At 38.9% G+C, this 19,369-nt stretch overlaps 1 protein-coding gene across 2 annotated transcripts in view; it reads right to left on the reverse strand.

Moving 5' to 3' along the window:
• The window catches only part of CORIN (corin, serine peptidase), a 329,820-nt gene that overhangs the window by 14,823 nt on the left and 295,628 nt on the right, over positions 1 to 19,369 (reverse strand). For both annotated transcript variants that reach the window (XM_089657303.1, XM_089657302.1), the window contains 2 exons: positions 17,200 to 17,249; positions 7,767 to 7,941 (listed from right to left, as the gene is read on the reverse strand). In XM_089657303.1, coding sequence (XP_089513429.1) covers positions 7,767 to 7,941; positions 17,200 to 17,249 — 225 coding nt within the window. The remainder of the gene's footprint in view (positions 1 to 7,766; positions 7,942 to 17,199; positions 17,250 to 19,369) is intronic.

A 19,369-nucleotide genomic window follows, 5' to 3' on the forward strand; every position in this document is an offset into this window, starting at 1 on the left:
GCAAATCATTTGAAGATAATTTTGTATTTATTTAATTAACTTTAATAAGTGACCATTGAAATCAGTCAACAAAGCAAGCGAGAATAATGGAACAAAATATTTTGAATCCCAACTCAAAAAAATCTAAAAAACTAATACAGTGGGGAAAATATTTATTTGATCCCCTGCAGATTTTGTAAGTTTGCCCACTTACAAAGAAATGAAGGGTCTATAATTTTTATCATAGGCGCATAATAAATGACAGAGACAGAAAATTAACCAAAAATCCAGAAAAAACACGATAGAAATGTTATAAACTGAGTTGCAGTTCAGTGAGTAAAATAAGTATTTGATCCCCCAGCAAAACATGACTTAGTACTTGGTGGAGAAACCCTTGTTGGCAAGCACAGAGGTAAGACATTTCTTGTAGCTGGTTACCAGGTTTGCACACATCTCAAGAGGGATTTTGGTCACTTGAGATCATTCAAAATCTCCACCCGTGTAGTTCTGGGCTGATCGCTTACTTTTCACTTTACATGATCATCCTTTACTTTACATGATCATCCTTACCCCATGAGGCAAAATCTTGCATGGAGCTCCAGACCGAGGGAGATTGATGGTTATTTTGTATTTCTTCCATTTGTGAATAATCACTCCAACAGTTGCATCCTTCTTAACAAGCTTCTTGCTAATTGTCTTGTAGCCCATTCCAGCCTTTTTCAGGTCTACAATCTTGTCCGTGACATCCTTTGACAGCTCTTTGGTCTTGCCCATGATGGTGAGGTTTGAATGGAAGAGATTCTGTGGACAGGTGTCTTGTACACACATAACGAGTTAGGAGCGCCTTCTTATATCGACAGGACTAATCTGTTTACCAAACTTACAAAATCTGCAGGGGATCAAATAATTATTTTCCCCACTGTGTCTTTTTTACAGGTGTGGATTACTAAAAGAAGAATTAAAATTTCCTTCAGGTCCATGACCATTGGACATATTTTCTCTTATTTCCTGAATGTACAACACTAGGGCAGGAAGTGAGAGAATAGCTCTCCAGAGAGAGAAAACCACAATAAAACACCCATTGTGTAGGCCTTTTTAGAAGGGTTATAACTTGCGAGGTTTTTACTGCTGTCTGCATCCCTAAGAAAATAGGAAGAGGGATTACTCTAACTTTTTGTCTGAGAGGGAATCTTTGGGATCTATTTATAAAGCATTCATTGGATGAATGTCACATACATTTGTGCAGGCTACATGCATTTTGGCTGACATTTCTGTAATAGATTAATTGCTATAATCATTTTCTTCATGTACAGTAGTGGCCAAAATGTGGAATTTTGTTTCACCTGGGTATTTCAGAAAAATACACCACATCTTGGCCATTATATGGTGCTGATAATCACAAGAAATGATCTATTACTGAAATGAGGCCAAATTCTGTTCAGCCTGCATGAACGTGTGTGACATTCATCCAACGAACAGACTGTGGAAAGTTATAGAGAGCATATAATGGAAATAATGCATGTCCACCAGGACCAAGGAAACATGACAATATATTGGAAGTTATACAAGAGTTCCATTAAATGAAAAATGGCTTCTAAATGACTTCTAATATTGTTTTTTTCATTTACAGCATACTTTTCCAGCTGCAATATGCACAATCTTCTGATGGAAGCATTGGCTGAGGTCACTGCAGGCTTTGGGATATACTGTAAATGCATTAAAAGAGAACTGCTATGTTTCCCTAACAGCTAGCTAGTGTTTTCAGTGTGGTACCCTGCACTGAAAATTTAAAACAGATTTACTGCCATAAAAACGTAAAAGTTAATCGTTTGACAAATTGTTAAATAAAGAAAAAACACAAAAAAGATCATGGTTGATATTTAATACATTTTCCAAAAATAAGTTATACTTTTACAAAAACAACATGTTCAGTTCTCTTCTGATATCTCCAGAATAGATCAATCAGATTATTTTTTTTGCTGGCTATGTCCCACACAAGAGATTTCCCTTTACTTTCTGTCATGGAGACACAACAGGAAATAGGAAAGAATCTCATTTAAGTTGACCGAATTCCAATCTTAGAGAGTTGACATAGGAACAGATGTCTGCATTGTAATGGCCTGTACACACGATAAGAAAATGGTAGGAAAATTTCCGTACAAGGAACAATCAGCCAATTATCTGATTGTTGGTAGCAAAAAAGATTTTCCCTTGAGTGAGCAGGGGTACCCACAACAAGTTCAAATCTTTTTTTTCCCCTGAAGTTCAACTTTGTGACATCACTACTTTATCAGTAAGTAGTACCTGCAATACTTACCAAACTGTTTCAGTTTGTTTCAACTACAGCCCCAAAGGGTAATTATCCCCCGGGTGCACAAATACAAAGCACTTCCCAGCAGACCTAATTGCATAAAATTAGGGCAAGTGAAAATTATATCTACATGCTGAAAGCATCTCCTCTCCTTTTGCCCAACTGGATTATGCTTCTTCTCACCAAACCTCACGTCCTTATATGCTATGTCACCATTTTTCATCTAATGTCCCTCCCCCACTCTTCTTTCTTTTCAAACTCGCTTCCTGGGCATGAAAACCACCTGGACTATTGCACTTCAGTGGGTGCATAGAAAGTGACATCATAGTGGTATTAAACCCAAAAAAACAAAAATGTAATATATTACAGGTTACCAATTCTTAAATGTGGTGGCTGCATTACTTTAACCTTTTTTCTTCCTTTTTTCACTTGGTGATCCGGCCAGTAACACACTTCCTGTCTTAGGGAGTCTCCACTCTGTATGGAGGAGGAATGGAGACACCTTTGGACGGCAGCACTGTCAGTCTTGGTTGAGGGAAGTGTTAGATGTACTAGAGATTTAGATGGGCGTACCCCTGAGGACGTGCATGTACACAAAACACGTTGGGTGGAGCCTACGTGCTGACGTCACGCCTCCGTATCCGTGACTAGGAGCGGCGGCCATCTTGGTATGTGAATGCACCCATGTCTGTTCATCTATCCACGTGGAATGTTTTATACCTATTTTAATAAAAGTACTACACTATATATCACTTTCTGGACTCCGTGTGGTGAGCTTTCTTCCTAGGATAAGTCCTTTTGGCTAATCTAAGCATTTTATCTGAGTGATCAGCGATTACTGCTACCAGTAGCTTTCTGAATAAGTTCGTTTGGCTAAAGATTCTAAGCATTTCATCTGAGTGATCAGCGATTACTGCTATCAGTAACTTTCTGGATAAGTTTGTTTGGCTAAAGATTCTAAGCATTTCATCTGAGTGACCAGCGATTACTGCTACTATACCAGTAGCTTTCTGGTGAGTGCATAGTGGTGGTGGAATGTTTCACTGGATCCTTCAGCACCTGTTTGGAATTGAACACGTTGATGCTGTGTCTTATAGTGCCACTGACACATTATTTGTTCACCTAATGGACAGTACGGTTGTCACATTGACATATACTTGATGAATTTCATTTGTTCATTGCTTCACTGAGTTATACGTTATTAATTTTGCACCTATGTCTCACTGAGAGATACTTATTTAATTTGTACTGGTGTTTTATTTGGTTTTGATCATTTAATATTTATATCATATAAATAATATTTTAGCGCTGTACTACATACATATATGTTGTTGTGAGATTTGCTGTCACTATCTCTTGTGCTGGCTGCTTTGAAGTTTCCTTATAAGCGCTCACCATATACCTGTATTTACAGAGATTTAGATGTACTTGACTAAAAAATGAAAAGCTGAACTCCAGCTAACAGTGTTTAAACCTTTAAAGCAAGGGTCACCAAACTTTCTAAACAAAGGCCAGTTTACAGTCCTTTACACTTTAGGGGGGCTAGTGGGAGTAGAAATTGTCCAGGCATCAGTGGGAGTGAACAGTGTTCAATCTTTAATTTTAGGAGGAGGAATAATGACCCATTGCTGGTGTCAGTGTGAAGAATAGTGCTCCATTGCTGGAGTTAGTGTGAGAAATTGTACCCCATGGTTGGTGTTGGTGTCAATGTCAGGAATTATACCCAATTGTCGGCATCAGTAGGATTAATAGTGTCTTACATCAGTGGGAGGGATGGTGCCCAAAGGGCTCAAAAAGGCAAGCAAATGGCAGCATCTGGTCCCTGGGCCACAATTTGGAGACCCCTGCTTTGAAGGCACAGGTTTTATTTCACCGTTAGGACAAAGGTTTTACATAAATGAATAAAAGCTGCCCATTGAAAGCACCCCTGTCAAAGTTAAATCTGCAAACGTGACAGGTCCCAGAAGACTATGAGACTATTCACAAAATGCAGTGCTAATCACGCATGCACTGTGCCATACTGAAGATGCTGGTGTCAGGGACACAGGACAGCCGGTGAACACACCACTAGATCACGGGACAGGTAAGTGTCTGTTTTTTAATCGTCAACAGCTGCAGTTTTTGTAGCTGCTGATTTTTATTTTTTTTTATTTTGCTGAGCTCCGATTTAAATTGTTTGTCTCAGCCATCTAACTGCCACTTTTCTCTGGACAACTTGGTTTATTAAAGGAAGTTGAAAAATAACAGCCACCATATCTAATGAATGTTAAGTTGCAATATAATACATTTTTGTTTTTGGGTTAAATACCACTTTAAATAATATACAAAATATTTATCTTACTACTATAAAGTTTTCAATGACCATGAATGGGATGCGTTCTCTTTATTTTGTATGTTACATAAATATAGATTCTGCCACTTATGTAATCTACATACACAGTACTTTGCCTCCACAAAGTCCCGCTCCTAGGAACATACAATTTACATTCTGTACATTCCGAGCACAGTTTATGGTTTAGAAATCAGCATGGCCTCATACCCTGCTTTCTGGTGGTCATGTATCATACTGTGCAGATCTATCTCTTTATAGAGCTTTAAGCACAAAATAAAAAGCTCCATAAATACAAAGGCATACAAAAATCTATCAGTGTCACAGATGGCAAACAGTATCCTTGTATTGGTCTCAGCTCTGTCGCCTAATGAAAACTTTATGACAAACTAGATTTTCCTAATGTCTTTTCAATTTCCTTGCCAAGCATTTTCCAAGACCATAGCTGGCAATATTTTGAAAGAACAGGACACTCCAGGGAAACTCTCAGTGTTATTACAAAAAAGAAGAACGAGAAATTGTAGCCTTGTGCCACTCCTTAAGGGCAGAAATCCTGAAGTCATCAGCACACTTCAGAATTACTATCATATAAAACCTTATTCTTTTACAGATTGTTTTCCTACCAGGATTATTACCCTTACACAGCACCAATAACCATAAATAGCCCTTATTATGTGAAGTTGGTTCAATAGGTTACTGTGTATTGTGCAATTTCTCTCACCATAAGACTAATTCCGTTCTTACTGCTTAATGTCCCTTGTAATTGTGTTCTCTGCTAAATGCTAAAATGTAGATTATAATATAGAAATGCAGATTGAATTATAAATAGAAAAATAAAAAGGTCAGAAATAGACTATGATATTATAGTTCAAATTAGGAGCAGGAAATGTGTTTTAACCTTCAAAAGATTTCAATTAGGCACCTTAGAGCTTTCAGCAATCGCTCAACAAAACCATGTGATCAAAGTTGTTCAAATTGTTGGGAACAGATTATTGTAACTTTACAGTGTAGAGTGATTACTTGGGGAAAAAAGGACAAATACCCACACTGTAGCATTATTGTACAAACTACCAATCTGCACCTAGCATTATACCACGTATAGTGAAGACCTAAAGTATATGTTGTTTTCACCATTCTGCTTTAGTCGTTAAAAGATAAGTTCACCTTTGTAAAAAAAAAATATACATATATATATATATATATATATATATATATATATATGCACATCTTTTTGCAAGTTAAAAAAGGTGCATTTATTATTTTTTTACAATTCAGTCTGTATGGCATTGCACCCGCAATCATCAGATTGTGGATCCTGCAGACTCTCTCAGTATACTGTCTGCCTGTACATCGTACAGGCAGGCAGTTGCTGAATGAAAGGATGTATCAATGAGCTATCTAGAGTGCTAGCCAGCGCCCTGGTAGTTTACTGAAAACTACAAGCCATTAGTTGCAAAGACTGATGGTAGTTGTAGTTCTTCCATTCACAGAATTCAATGAATGAAGAACATGGATGGGTAGGCGGAGCCCCGCATGGGTGCGTTTTTATTAAATAGTGACAGTGAGTCACTTAAATATTGACAGCAAGTGCAGGGAGAAGATCCCTGGCTTGCTGTCACAGGGAGGCAGTGAATTAGGGAGAGGCTGCAGGAGTGGGAACCTGTTACATGTTCCACTCGAAAAACGGGTGGAACATGTGATGTGTTCCCAAAGGCGATCTTATCCTTTAAGACTTCTAACAGTGCATACTTCATTCAGCTCTCCTCAATGACTCACAAGTGAGATAATCAGAAAAGAACTCAAAAATACTCTCCTCAACTGATTGTGTTTTTTTTTTCACCTCTTCTGGTGGTAGCAACTGGTAATCAAAATTTTCTCTCTTTGCTTTCCTGCTGTTCACCAACCAGTCTTGTGTCTGCTCCTCATCATGAAATCATGCTACAATACATCTCTGCAGCTCTGTGCAGACCATGTGATGGACACTTGTGAAAGCCAATGCAGGAAGTTGTGTATGGGAACTGAACACTGGACCGCTCCACAATACAGACTAATAGAAAAAAAGACCTGGGACCTGGCATGTCACACAACTAGAGTAATGGGTAGGTAACTGGGGATATTACATACATTTTTTAAAAAATAAAAAAGTATAAATTGATAAAGTGGGGTGGAGCATGAAATGAGCTTTAAAGGACATCATTCCCTCATTGGACAAAACATTGCAGAAGCTCAATTGCTAGTGAGAGAGTAGTGACTAAACAAGATATTGATGGCTCAGCTGGAAAGGGAGAGACACTATAGGAGATATAAGTACCTGTAATAAATAAATACATTTGTGATTAAACCATTTACTCTGACATGGGCCTTACACTGGTTAGCAATTAATGCAATTCTGTGTCTATGGGATAATGGGAAAAATATGCAATTGTAGTGGTCCTTAAAGATTTCAAAAGAGCTTTGGCTGTACTTCTCCTTTAAATCCCAAACTTACTGACCTTTCAACAAAACAGGGCAAATATAAATGAGGAATTGTCAGGTGAAGCAACCACAGCAGCCAAATTTCTGTTTATTAAAGAGGTCTTTCATAAATGGTTGTTGGAGTTTCAGCACCTAACCCTCCCTGTTTGTTATTTGCCTTAATTACTGTATATCTAAAGTCAAAACTTTATAGGTTCAAATAGAGTTGGAAATGGTTGAAACTGTAATGTTTCTTTTTTTTCAGTAAGTGTTTCCCAATGGGGAGATATTCCTTTACTTTTTGCCTCATTAGAAGATTTCCCCTTTTTTGCATTATCCCATTACTTTCCGTTCCATTGAGAATGGTCAATAGAAAGGTAAATTTCCCCAGCTGGGACAAAGGCAGCAACAACCACCGAACAGTGGTTTTACTCCTTCCCCAAAAAACAGTTTTGGCTTCAGATACACTTTAATGAACAAGCCAGTTACTGTTAATTTTGATATATCTTTTCTGTCCTGCTGCCCCTGTGTTCATTTGATGCATCATTTCAAAGGTTTAGGTTACACATTCAGCAGCACTATATAAAAATGAAAAACAAAATATAAATCTCTGCTCCATCCCTTTTGTTTATGATGAAATGTGTAAGTGCATGCTCTAACTTCTAAAAGATTATAATGTAGTAAATTACTTACCCTTCAAAGCAATGGGCAACAGTCAACACCCATCTTTTCCCTATAAGAACACAGCCACAGATGTGCCCACTTGGTTCACTCTGTAGGGAACACTGCCAAGGCCATCGTCCAGGTCGGCTGGTTCTACCACCAAGGATCCTCTTGCTCATTCTGGCTGCAGGGCGACGTCCACAGTCTGCAAAACACGAGGATCATACCTTCACATATGTTCTACTAAACCAACTTTAGGTACATGCTTGGAAACACAAAAGAACATCATATAGCTTGGCCCTAAGATTCCTTTTGGGCTAATGTGGCCATGTACAAAGATTCACACAAAATAGATCAGATCAAAATATTCCCATATGATCCTGTAGTAATTATATAGAAAGCATGTTCTGCTACTGATTTTTCCAAAGCTTTATCATGTAATAGCTACAGATGCTTATGCTTACAAAATGCATAAAGACCATTCCTAATCTTAAAATCTGGTGTCCTACATATACAGTTGTTACTCCTAAGCATTTGAACATTTGTTAAAATAAAACACTAAACTATATCTTAAGCCAAAACATGACTATGGAAGGGTTAGAACACCTGTCAGGTTTGTATTGCCATCTGTGTCCCTGCCATGGAGACTTAACCTCCATTTTTGTCCTGGTGACTACTGTTAGCAGACAGAAAGTGATAGGAAATCCAGTATTTTACAGATGTTACCAGGACAGAAGTATAAGTATTATGTTTTGATAGGGCATTCATACTATGGATGACTATATACGAGGGAATTGTATTTCACTTTAACATGATTCTCTAATATATACTGTATTTTTGTCTAAAAACTTGTACCTTTAGATTGTAAGCTCCACAAGCAGGGCCCTCTTATTCCTTTTGTACTGAAATGTATTGTAATTGTACTGTCTCCCATTATATTATAAAGCGCTGCGCAAACTGTTGGCGCTATATAAATCCTGTATAATAATAATAATATACATTTAAATAGTTACATTATAATAAAAAAAACAGTCCTACTTACTGACCTGTATTTTTCCTGTACCAAGTTTTTATCATTCATAAATGATAACACAATATTAGCTAACTGCTGATACTACCAGTTAAAGTGGTTGTAAACCTCAGACATGAAATATGAACAAAGCATATCCCTCTACAGTGTATACTTGTCTCAGTCCAGTGCAACTGTCATTTCTGTCTGCTGCCGTGCACCTCTGCTTTCTGCATGAGTAAAAAGTTTTCCTGACACGAAGAAAAAAAAGGTAATGGGAGGGAGCTCCAGCACACACGCACAGCCTATGATTGACAGCCTCAATTCTGTTTCTGTGTGTTGTGTGAACGGGGTAGGGCCCTTCCCTCCAATCAGCTCTCAACTCTCCTCACTGAGCTCTGTAGAATGTAACTTCAGATCCCTGCCTCCTGATTTCTGAAAGCTCAGACAAGCTGTAAACATTCTTGACTTTGAATGGCTGTAGAGAAGAGAAGGCTCCAGATAAACACATACAATGTGAGGCCAGTTGCTTCATTGGGTAAAGGTAAGGGTTGCAACCACATTAACTATTGTGGTCAATGAGCTACCAAACATAATTCCTATTTCATTTGAAGAAGAATGAAGTCAGAAGCTTCATCTGCTTTATTTTGCTTATGTCTAACTGCATCATTCCTGACCCTCTCTATACCTTATTATCTGGCATATGTACCACTTTGTGAAGACAAATGAAAATTGTAATTAAGACCTAAGTTTTTGCTTGTCATGTACATTATTTAACTTTATATTAGGCAATATAATGACAAGAATTAGGGACAATAGCTCATTTTGTGTGTCTCGCTGTGTCTGCCACCAGTTAAGCACCTGTGGCAGTTTGTAAAGTAGCAGCAGGTTGCCGGGTGCAGGAATTCTCTCTGTGCTCCATTATCTGGCACTGAAAGAACACCTGTATTACTGTCATGCAGGGAAATCTCTGTTAGATGGTGCAGGGATAGTGTCTAGCTGGATAGGGGATAAAAGGAGAGTGGTGTAGGAGAATGTGATCAATAAGTAAACACTGACTACCAATGTGAGGGCTGGGGGTGGGTTGGATAACAGGACTGCCACAGACCGGCATTGCAAAATAGAGGTGGGTTAACAACACTGCAAATGACCATCATTGTTAGGTTGGGGGGGGGGGGGGTAACAGCACTGCCAATCTCCAGCAATGCAAGGTGAGAGGGCTACCAGCGTTGTCATTGCCTAACAATGCATGTGGGGGAGGGGGGGGGTTACTGCCACTACACTAAAGCCAATGCTGGGGGTTATTATTACAGAACCTGAACCTGGTACCAATGATTGGGGCTATTATTTAGTCCACTAACACCAATGCTGGAGGTTTTCAGGGTGCCCATTGACACATACTTGGGGTTGTTATTGGAGAAATGTATACCAATGCTAAGGGTTAATATTGCAGCCACTAACACCACTGGAGGTTATTATTCCAGCAGCATGGAGCTGTCATAATGCATGGGTACCCCTGGACACTGCCCAGGGGCCCCAGGTACATGGGGGCCCCATTATAATCTTGCATTACTTCATACTTGCCAACTGTCCTGAATTTGCTGGGACAGTCACACTTCTTACTAAGCTGTTTAAGGATGGCCTGCGAAGTGCCCCTGAACATGTACTGGGCTTCCTGATCCCAGTATTGTGCATTCCTGACTCCCCCTGTACTGTGCCCTTCTTCCCCCGTGTTGATTAGTCTTTCCTTTATGGCATGTGTTTTTACTGAACCAATTTTATTCAAAGTACTAATAAATATATGTTTAACCACTAGCCTACAGGGTACTTATACCCCCTTCCTGCCCAGGCCAATTTCCAGCTCTCAGCGCTGTTGCACTTTGAATGACAATTGCGCAGTTATGCAACACTGTACCCATATGAAATTTTTATCATTTTTTGTGACAGATAGAGCTTTATTTTGGTGGTATTTAATCACCTCTGGGTTTTTTATTTTTTCTTAAACAAACCAAAAACCACTGCAAATTTTGAAAAAAAAAAAAGTTTTTTCTTAGTTTTTGTTATACAATTTTGTAAATAAGTGATTTTTCTCCTTCACTGATGTGCGCTAATGAGGTTGCAGTGATGGGCACTGATAGACTGCACTGATGGACACTGATAGGTGGCACTGATGGGCACTGATGAGGAGACCCTGGTAGGTGGCACTGATGGGCATTGACAGGCATCACTGATGGGCACTGAAAGGCAGCACTCATATATGGCACTAATAGGTGGCACTGATAAGCGGCACTGATAGGCGGTACTGACTGGCACTGTTAGGCGACACTGATGCACACTGATAGGCAGCACTGACTGGCACTGATAGGCGGCACTGACTGGCACTGATAGGTGGCACTGATTGGCAGCACTGCTAGGTGGCACTGACTGGCAGTGATAGGTGGCACTGACTGGCACTGATGGGTGACACTGAAAGGCCTATATATATATATATATATATATATTGTACAGTCACATCAGTCCCTAACCCTTAAGGAGCGTACAATCTTAGGTCCTTAACTCACATTCATACATACACTTGGGCCAGTTTAGACAGGATCCAAATAACCTACCAGCATGTCTTTGGATTGTTGGAGGAAACCCACACAGGCACAGGGAGAACATGCAAACTCCAGACAGGTGGTGCTGTGGTTGAAATTTAAACCAACGACCGTATTGCTGCCAGGTGGAAGTGCTAACCATTTAGCCACTTGTGCTGCTCACTGTCCTCTTGTTTCTGTTAGTGATTCTGGAATATTCCATACTAACTTACACCCTATCCAAGTTATTCAACAATAAAATCACAAAAAGACATCCCCTAGACTGGTTTCTGTGCCATTGTGCCTGAACTGTGCTCTGTGTGTGCTGACAGATTCTGCACTAGTGATTGAGGACTTTGGTCATTGTTATATGTGCTGCTGCTATCAGGAGAACTGTAGTACCTGTGCTTTTATCATCACCAATCAGCTGCCCTCTCGGGGGTGTGCTACACTTGGTACCAGGTCCCCGGAGCTCCTTGCCCAGCCACTGACATTTTTGGGCTTCTGGGTCTTGATCACTGGCTGTTTACACTGGCCATGTGGGGATGACATCAGATTCAGCATTGTCAAATTTGGACAGTGTACAGGGGCAGACAGACAGATAGTTACCTTTAATGCAGAAGAGACAAAGCAAATCTCTTCTGCATTAAAATTCCTGCCTGTTTGCCATTTTCTATTAGCCTAAAGTTCCACATTAAAATATAATTCCCAAGAAAGTGTTCATACTTGCAACCAGATTACCATTGATGTTACTGTATATTAGCAAATTACTGTCTCAGTCCTTAAAGCAAACCTGTGGCTTTGCCCATGGAGGGCAAAGCAAAATTACTTGCTTTAATCCCCCTCTTTCCTTCATCCTGTGTTACTTTTTTCAGCAATTGGGTGCAAAGAATATAACTTGTACTTCTGGGCAGGGAGGAGCATTAAACTCACACCATGTGCCAGTGCTGTGCCAATTACCAAGTGCAAGCACCGTCTCATTGGAAGAACCCAAAGCCCTGTGTAAGCTATGACTTGTACAACTTGTTGCTTTAACAGGGTGGTTTCTTCTGCTCCCAGCAGGTTAATGGAGCAGAGGGAAGCAAACAAAAGATAAGTATGTGGTACTATAGGAGTGGATAGATTAAAGAGAACCTCTGACCTACTTGAGCAAGCACAAGCTTTTTTTTTTTAAAAAGAAAGCTTCTATTTTGTATATGTATGTCAGTTCCATTTTTTACTATTTTATTTATTTTTTCATATATAATAAGCAATTAAAGTATTTCATACCATGATAATAAACATACTACATTTAGTATAAAAATTAAAGGGATTTGCTAAGGAGAATGTACTGTCTGTTGTGCAAAAAACAGCCTGGCCTCTATCTCCCCTTGCAGTGAAACATTAAACTCATTGGAAAGATAATTTACAAACTCCAAGGAGACTAGAAGGGTAATATGATGTATATGCCTGTTACTAATCTCAGATAAATCAATAGTGAGTGCATTATTCCATCACTAGATATAACCAGACTTTCCACATAAAACTGACATAACCCATGCCTTCAGGTTTATTTTCATTTGATACCTAATACAAATTGTTAAAATTGGAGGGTTTAACTTTCTTGGATAAATTTAACTATATCAAAGAATGTCTATTTCAAGACACTCTAAGAGTGTTCAGTCCTTGGACATAGCTAACAGCCCATATACCATTTAGCACGTATATGCTTCAGGAAGGGCCCCAGGGAGAATAATGCCAGCTCTGTGCCGATGGGCTTTGACTTCTTTACCTCCTGCACCCCAAGACAGTAGCATAGGAATGTGAGTGTGATTATACCAAACGTAGATAGTCTTAGTTGCTACGCTCTGCCCCAAAAAAAAGGTAAAATAGTGCTTATATGTTTGACAAAAGTGATTTTAAAGTAAAAATAGAGATACATTATAACAGAAATGTTTCCCATTGTTTAATGAAGTAGCTAAAAATTGCAGTGTGGGTAATGAAGTAGCTAAAAATTGCAGTGTGGGAAATAGAGCAAAGGAATCTCCCAGAATCCTGTGCTCCTCTTAAGATTCAGCCCCTGCTTTGCTAACTTTAATTTTAGAATACTACTAGAATAGCTACTCTCCAAGTTAACATGAAATGCAAAAGGCACATGATACTAAAAATATCAGAATAGAGAAACAGAGGGGCACAAATTCATTGCCAATGGCACAAACAAAAATATTAGTTACACCTCTGATAAAAGGGTTGAAATGATATTGTACTGTTTAATGAAAAGTCCATAAGTAGGGTTTTCACTGTGCATCTGTACAATATTATTCCTAGCCATCATTGTTATGTATGTCTGGATTAGACCTATAAAATATGCACGATTGTTTTAAATATTGTCTCCATTAATCATCCAATAGTAAAGAAAACCTGCAGAGAATAAAAAGGTACAGATGTAAATCTTTTTATCCTTGCAATTTTTTTTTCTTCCTCGATCTATGCCTGACATCAGAGATAAATCATCTTTTGGACTATCGCTGGCTCCTAATTTTAGTTACTAAACAATAAAGATACACTTTGTACTGTTATCATTATTGTTGTAGTGTTGCATCCTGCCAAATCATTCTGAATAATGGATCTCATGTCAGGTTAATTCATTTATTTAAAAGGCTTTTCAGTCAAGGGTTACCATTTCGCAGTACCTGACCTGATTGTTACTGAAAAAGGTCTGCTTTTTAAGTCTAGTTTGATTTAAGTTCTACTGTCTCTTCTCTCTTCTGCATTAGATTCTCCTGAATCATTCCTTTAAGAAGCAGCAGGCAGCTGACCTCTATTATGTCCTCTGAACATAATTCCGGGTGTAAATCGAGTGAGTTGCTAACAGGCTGAAATTGTATAGCTGCATGTCTAATGGACTGGCATAGTTATTGCTATTAAAGTGCTCATTGGTTTCCTATAATATCATTATCATCATTATCTAGCTGTCTGAACACGATAACATGCATCTGTTCCATATAAATGTGATTAAGGTAGGTCGCAGCAGTTTCGCTGATTAGCAAGGATAGAACTACTTGTGTTATTTTAATATTGCAATGATGCAGAATAGCTAAAGCACTTCAGTATAATTAGCAAGCAAAAATGTAACCTAATGACCAGGATTAAAAACTAAATGCTTAAAAATATTTTTGTTAGGTACAATCATTATTACTATACATAAATATAGACCCAGCAGGTGAAGATTTATGCTATTTTCCAGAGGTCTTCAAGTTTTCTTCCTGCCTACAGTTGTAAAACATTTGTTTTAACAGAGTTCAATAGCTCAAGATCAAATTTACATGCACAAAGGCGTGAGGCAAAGCAGTGACTCCTCCTCTTCTCTCTTTCTTATTCCATATAACTGTGTCTAAGGTTTCAATCAGATAGGGGGAGACTGAAGACAAACAGCTTCTGTTATGCTCTCTCTTTAGAAAACTAATAGGGGATCATTTAATCAATTCTGTCACACAGCAAGGAAATGCTAAACAGAAGCAGTGAGACAGGTTGTACAGCAGATTTACAGCATAAATTCTTCTCTCGGCTGCTATAACCTAGCACTGAGGCAGAACAAAACCTGACCCTGACCACTTTTTAATTGTGAATTTATTCAGAGTGAAAATCTATCTCATATTTATACTAAATCTGTTGCAGTTGGCTGCCAAGGATTACAAGCTCCTGGGTTGCAAATCTGTGCAAAAACTGTAGCATAGACTTTGTTAAAAGGGAGGCAGCTTGATTTTCATTTGTGTCTTGGATTAGGTTGAAACATGTCCTCCATAGTCCTCTGGAAATACTGTCATATTATATGTTTATGTGCAAAATATTGTACAAATCCAGAAAAAAGTATAGTCAAATCATAAAAAAAATCCCATACCTAATAGTATATCATTTGTTTGACAAGGCAGCTGATCACAGTTAGATATGGCAAACAGTTATTTGTTGGGCAAAATACAAATCTGTATATTGAGTGCCATCATTATTGTATAGTACAATGAGTAAGCACAAATGTTGGAGAAAAGCTATTTGCAGGTTAACGTTTCATCACAAAACTCCAAAAACACTACTATGACTCAAACAATAAAAACTACAAATAATATATAATATTATGGGCAGTGGTGGTTAGCACTTCTATCTGGCAGCACTAGGGCCCTGCTTCGAATCCCAACCACGGAACTACCTGTACAGAATCTGCATGGTCTCCCTGTGCCTGTATGGGTTTCCTCTAGGTACTCTGGTTTCCTCCCAAGACATGCTGATAGGTAAATTGCCTCCTGTCTAAATTGGCCCTAGTACCTGTATATATGAATGCAAGTTAGGGACCTTAGATAGTACGCTCCCTGAGGGTTAAGTACTGATGTGAATATACAATATATATATGTAAAGCACTGTGTAAATTGATGGTGCTATAGAAAGACCTGAAATTAATAAATAATATTACAAACCAATTCACTTTCCTTTGAAACAATTTAAGCTGTAATCATCATGTACATATATACAAAAAAATACAAAAAAAGCTTAAAAACATTCAAAGTAAAGCCCAACTCACACTGCACCTCATGGTAAACTATCAGGGCATAGGTAACATAAACTTCCCAGTTAGCTTAGTGAATGTAGTGAAGTTCCACTTTGCAAAGAATATCCAACTACATGTCAGGAAAATAAAAAAAAAAATTTTTTTGCTTGCACACGATTGGATCATAGAATTCAGCAGAACGTCAACTTATTCACTAAGCTCAGCTGCCTGGATGCCTTTAGTAATTCAACCCTATGGATCATAGAATTCAGCAGAACGTCAACTTATTCACTAAGCTCAGCTGCCTGGATGCCTTTAGTAATTCAACCCTATGGAGTTTCCTGGAATCATTCAATTCACCACAACACCAGTTGTACATGACCACACCTTTATGAGTTTCCCTTTAGCACGCTGGACATTTGGGAAGGGAGCAACTGCTTGTCGCCAACAGTATGCAAAAATGTGGCCTTTCGGTGGCTGGCCTTGACGCTAAGAGGCCACATATTTGGGTGCCCAATGTAAACAAACATGTGGCAGCACATTTACTGGCACCTCCCGGAAATGTTTCTAATCATGTGACCACTGTGATAACCAATCATGGCGGTCACGTGACCCTAAACCCCGACCACCTCCTGGCGCCACCAAACCCCTTAAAGTCTGGGAGGCGCCGGTGTCAAGGGGTTACGTTCTACGAGTTAAGGTAGTAAGAGCGGAGGAGCATGTAGCATTCCTAACTTTATTATAATTCTTAGAATACTCTCATTTCATAATTTTTTCTTCAGACAAAATCTGACTAACAGCTGTATCCATTGATAGAGGGTGGAATAGGCTGGATCCATATGAGTGCAATTAACTTCTGGGCCAATAATAGCATTTCTCATAACAAAATTCTGGTGTACCTCGGCCTCTGATCTTCATCTAGTATACCTGATAAACATATCTCAGGGGTAAGAGGAACCGGGACAGTTAATATTGTTGATAGTTCTAGCTAATAGTATACAGTCAATTCAAAACGGATATTCTGTCTTTATCATTTAAAATACACCTATGATAAAAACTATAGACCCTTCATTTCTTTGTAAGTGGGCAAACTTACAAAATTGCAGGGATCAAATAATTATTTTCCCTACTGTAATTGTCAAGGTGATGGACTCGTCTATTGGGAATCACTACAAAATTTTTAGTAGCACTACACAATAATCTGAATGGTATATGCCAGATTATCAGGCAAACTATGAATATGAATAGGAAGGCCAGTCCCATGACTCAAACTTTGCAATCGGAAAAAAGTTCTATGTAGTTAATGTTACTAGATGTTCACCTAAATGAGGTACTTAAAATAGCAATATGTTTATTTACCTTCTTTGGTGCATAAAAGTGAAATTTTGCTTCTACTTTCACATGGTTGCCTAGAAAAAAAAAAAAAGCGTGTGGGTGTCAGACGTAGTATGTAACATATGGTAACATTGTGGACAGGAGACTTCAACTATAAAAGGTTAGGAATTACAAGTTAGTGCATCTATTTGTTTTTGTTTTTTTTTCTTTAATCAGAAATAAAGTTTATTGAACAGAACAGTAATAAGTTCTAGAGTATCTGTAACACATTAACAGAATACATCAAAACAGTTGTCATCTAGATGCATATACATACAATTTCCTCAGAAATGGTACATAATGTAAACCAGTTATTATTTCAGCAAGTTGACCCACCACTGACCGACAGACAAGCCAAAAAGAAATTTTCATACCATTAAATGCAGTACCCAGGAGCAGACTTAAGTCTGATCCAGTTTAGGAAATAGGCCGTCCACCTAGTGAGCCCAACCATAGCCTACTTTATATGAATAAAAATGTGTTCACCAAGACCTAGACTGTAGAATCAGTTGGAGATCCTTGTAAGGGACCAGACCCACCATTGTATCTAGCATGAAGCTGTGCAGACTGAAGTCCAATCATAGCAGAGAAATATTTTATTCAGCTCGTTTCCCAGTGTACAACAGTAATTATGTTTGAGCGCATACCCCTTCACCAGGCTGCTATCTTTAGCCAGGAAATTAGCTGTATAAAATATTACATTATTACTTTAGGACTCCACTGCCTCAAATGAAAAATTACCATTCATATCTTCAGGCAAAACCTTTTTTGTTAAGTTTTGAATAGAGTGGGGAAAAGGTCTGATCCTCTGTCACGTTTTTAATGCTGATGGATAAACAACGTTTTGTGCTGTCCCTTTAAAAAGTAGTATCACTAATAAAAACTAAATAAACAACAAACAAATCAGTAAAGATGATAAAAAAAACTAAACGGTGCAACAAATAAACATATCAGTGAAGATGATGATAAATACAGTGTACCATAATTGTGCCAAACTTCGGTGTATACATATGAAGAAAACTTTTGCCAAGTGTTATAGATGCCAAGTGTTTGGTGAATTCAACTACCCGATAAAGACTATCAATGGTGATTGTCTCTAAACACGGAGGTCTCAGGAGATGTCACTATTACAACAACCGGAGTCCAAATAGGAGGAATGGGCCACAACCAACTAGCCATTTCATGGTAGGGACAGATTTTTATAGGCTACAGAAAGTATATTATGGGAATTGGGCTATGGTGCTGCATTGACTAGTGGACATATTTTATTGGGACGCACCTTTTCACATCTCTCCACATCAGCTTCCATTGCAACTCTTGGTTGGACCTAGAAGATTTTCATCTGCCAGGTAGATATAAAATGCCCAGCATTTATCACTGACCACTCAGATCAATGTCCAAATTGTAAGGTATCTGAACTCAGGGCCACCGTATCAGGGCCCAACATATCCTGTTAGTGCTGGCCCAGTGGATCTAATTCTACTCTGTCCCTCAGCAAAGTCTTCCACTGCTGGCACCTATTTTGTAGCTAAAGCCAGCAGAACCAGAAGTCAGTGTGGGGAGGTTAAACTGACACTAAACTTGTTTTTCTTTTCGTATGTATTTTTAATTAAAAAAGTACCTTCTATTGCTCATAGCCTCCTCCTCTCCTAGGGAGAGCTCATGGAGGATGTTACAAGGAGGTAGAAAAACACAGTAAACTATTTCATGAAAAAAACAGAGAACAGGGCCCTTAAAGTGGTTTTAAATGCTAAAGATTTTTTTTTACCTCCATGCATTCTATGCATGATAGTAAAAAATCTTTTGTGCGCTGCTCCTCCCATAGCTCCCCCTAATACTCACCTGAGCCCCATCTCTATCCAGCGATGTGCACGAGAGCCTCAGCTGTCCCGGGTCTCTCTCTTCTCACTACCTGAGACACAGCAGTGGGAACCATTGATTCCCACTGCTGTCAATTATAGCCAGGGAACCAATGAGGAGAGAGTGGGTGGGGCCAAGCAGCGACTCTATGTGTCTTGTTGAGTGGGGCTCAGGAGCAAGCACACACCAATGACCCCATGGTAAGCAGATTGCTATTGGGGCACTGGTCAAGGTGGGAGGAGCCAGGAGCACCAGCGGGGGACCCTAGAAGAAGAGGCTTGGGGCTGCTCTGTGA

Source organism: Staurois parvus, unplaced genomic scaffold, assembly GCF_062004578.1.
Source record: "Staurois parvus isolate SC_StPar_1 unplaced genomic scaffold, SC_StPar_1.0 ptg000980l, whole genome shotgun sequence".
Lineage (NCBI taxonomy): Eukaryota > Metazoa > Chordata > Amphibia > Anura > Ranidae > Staurois > Staurois parvus.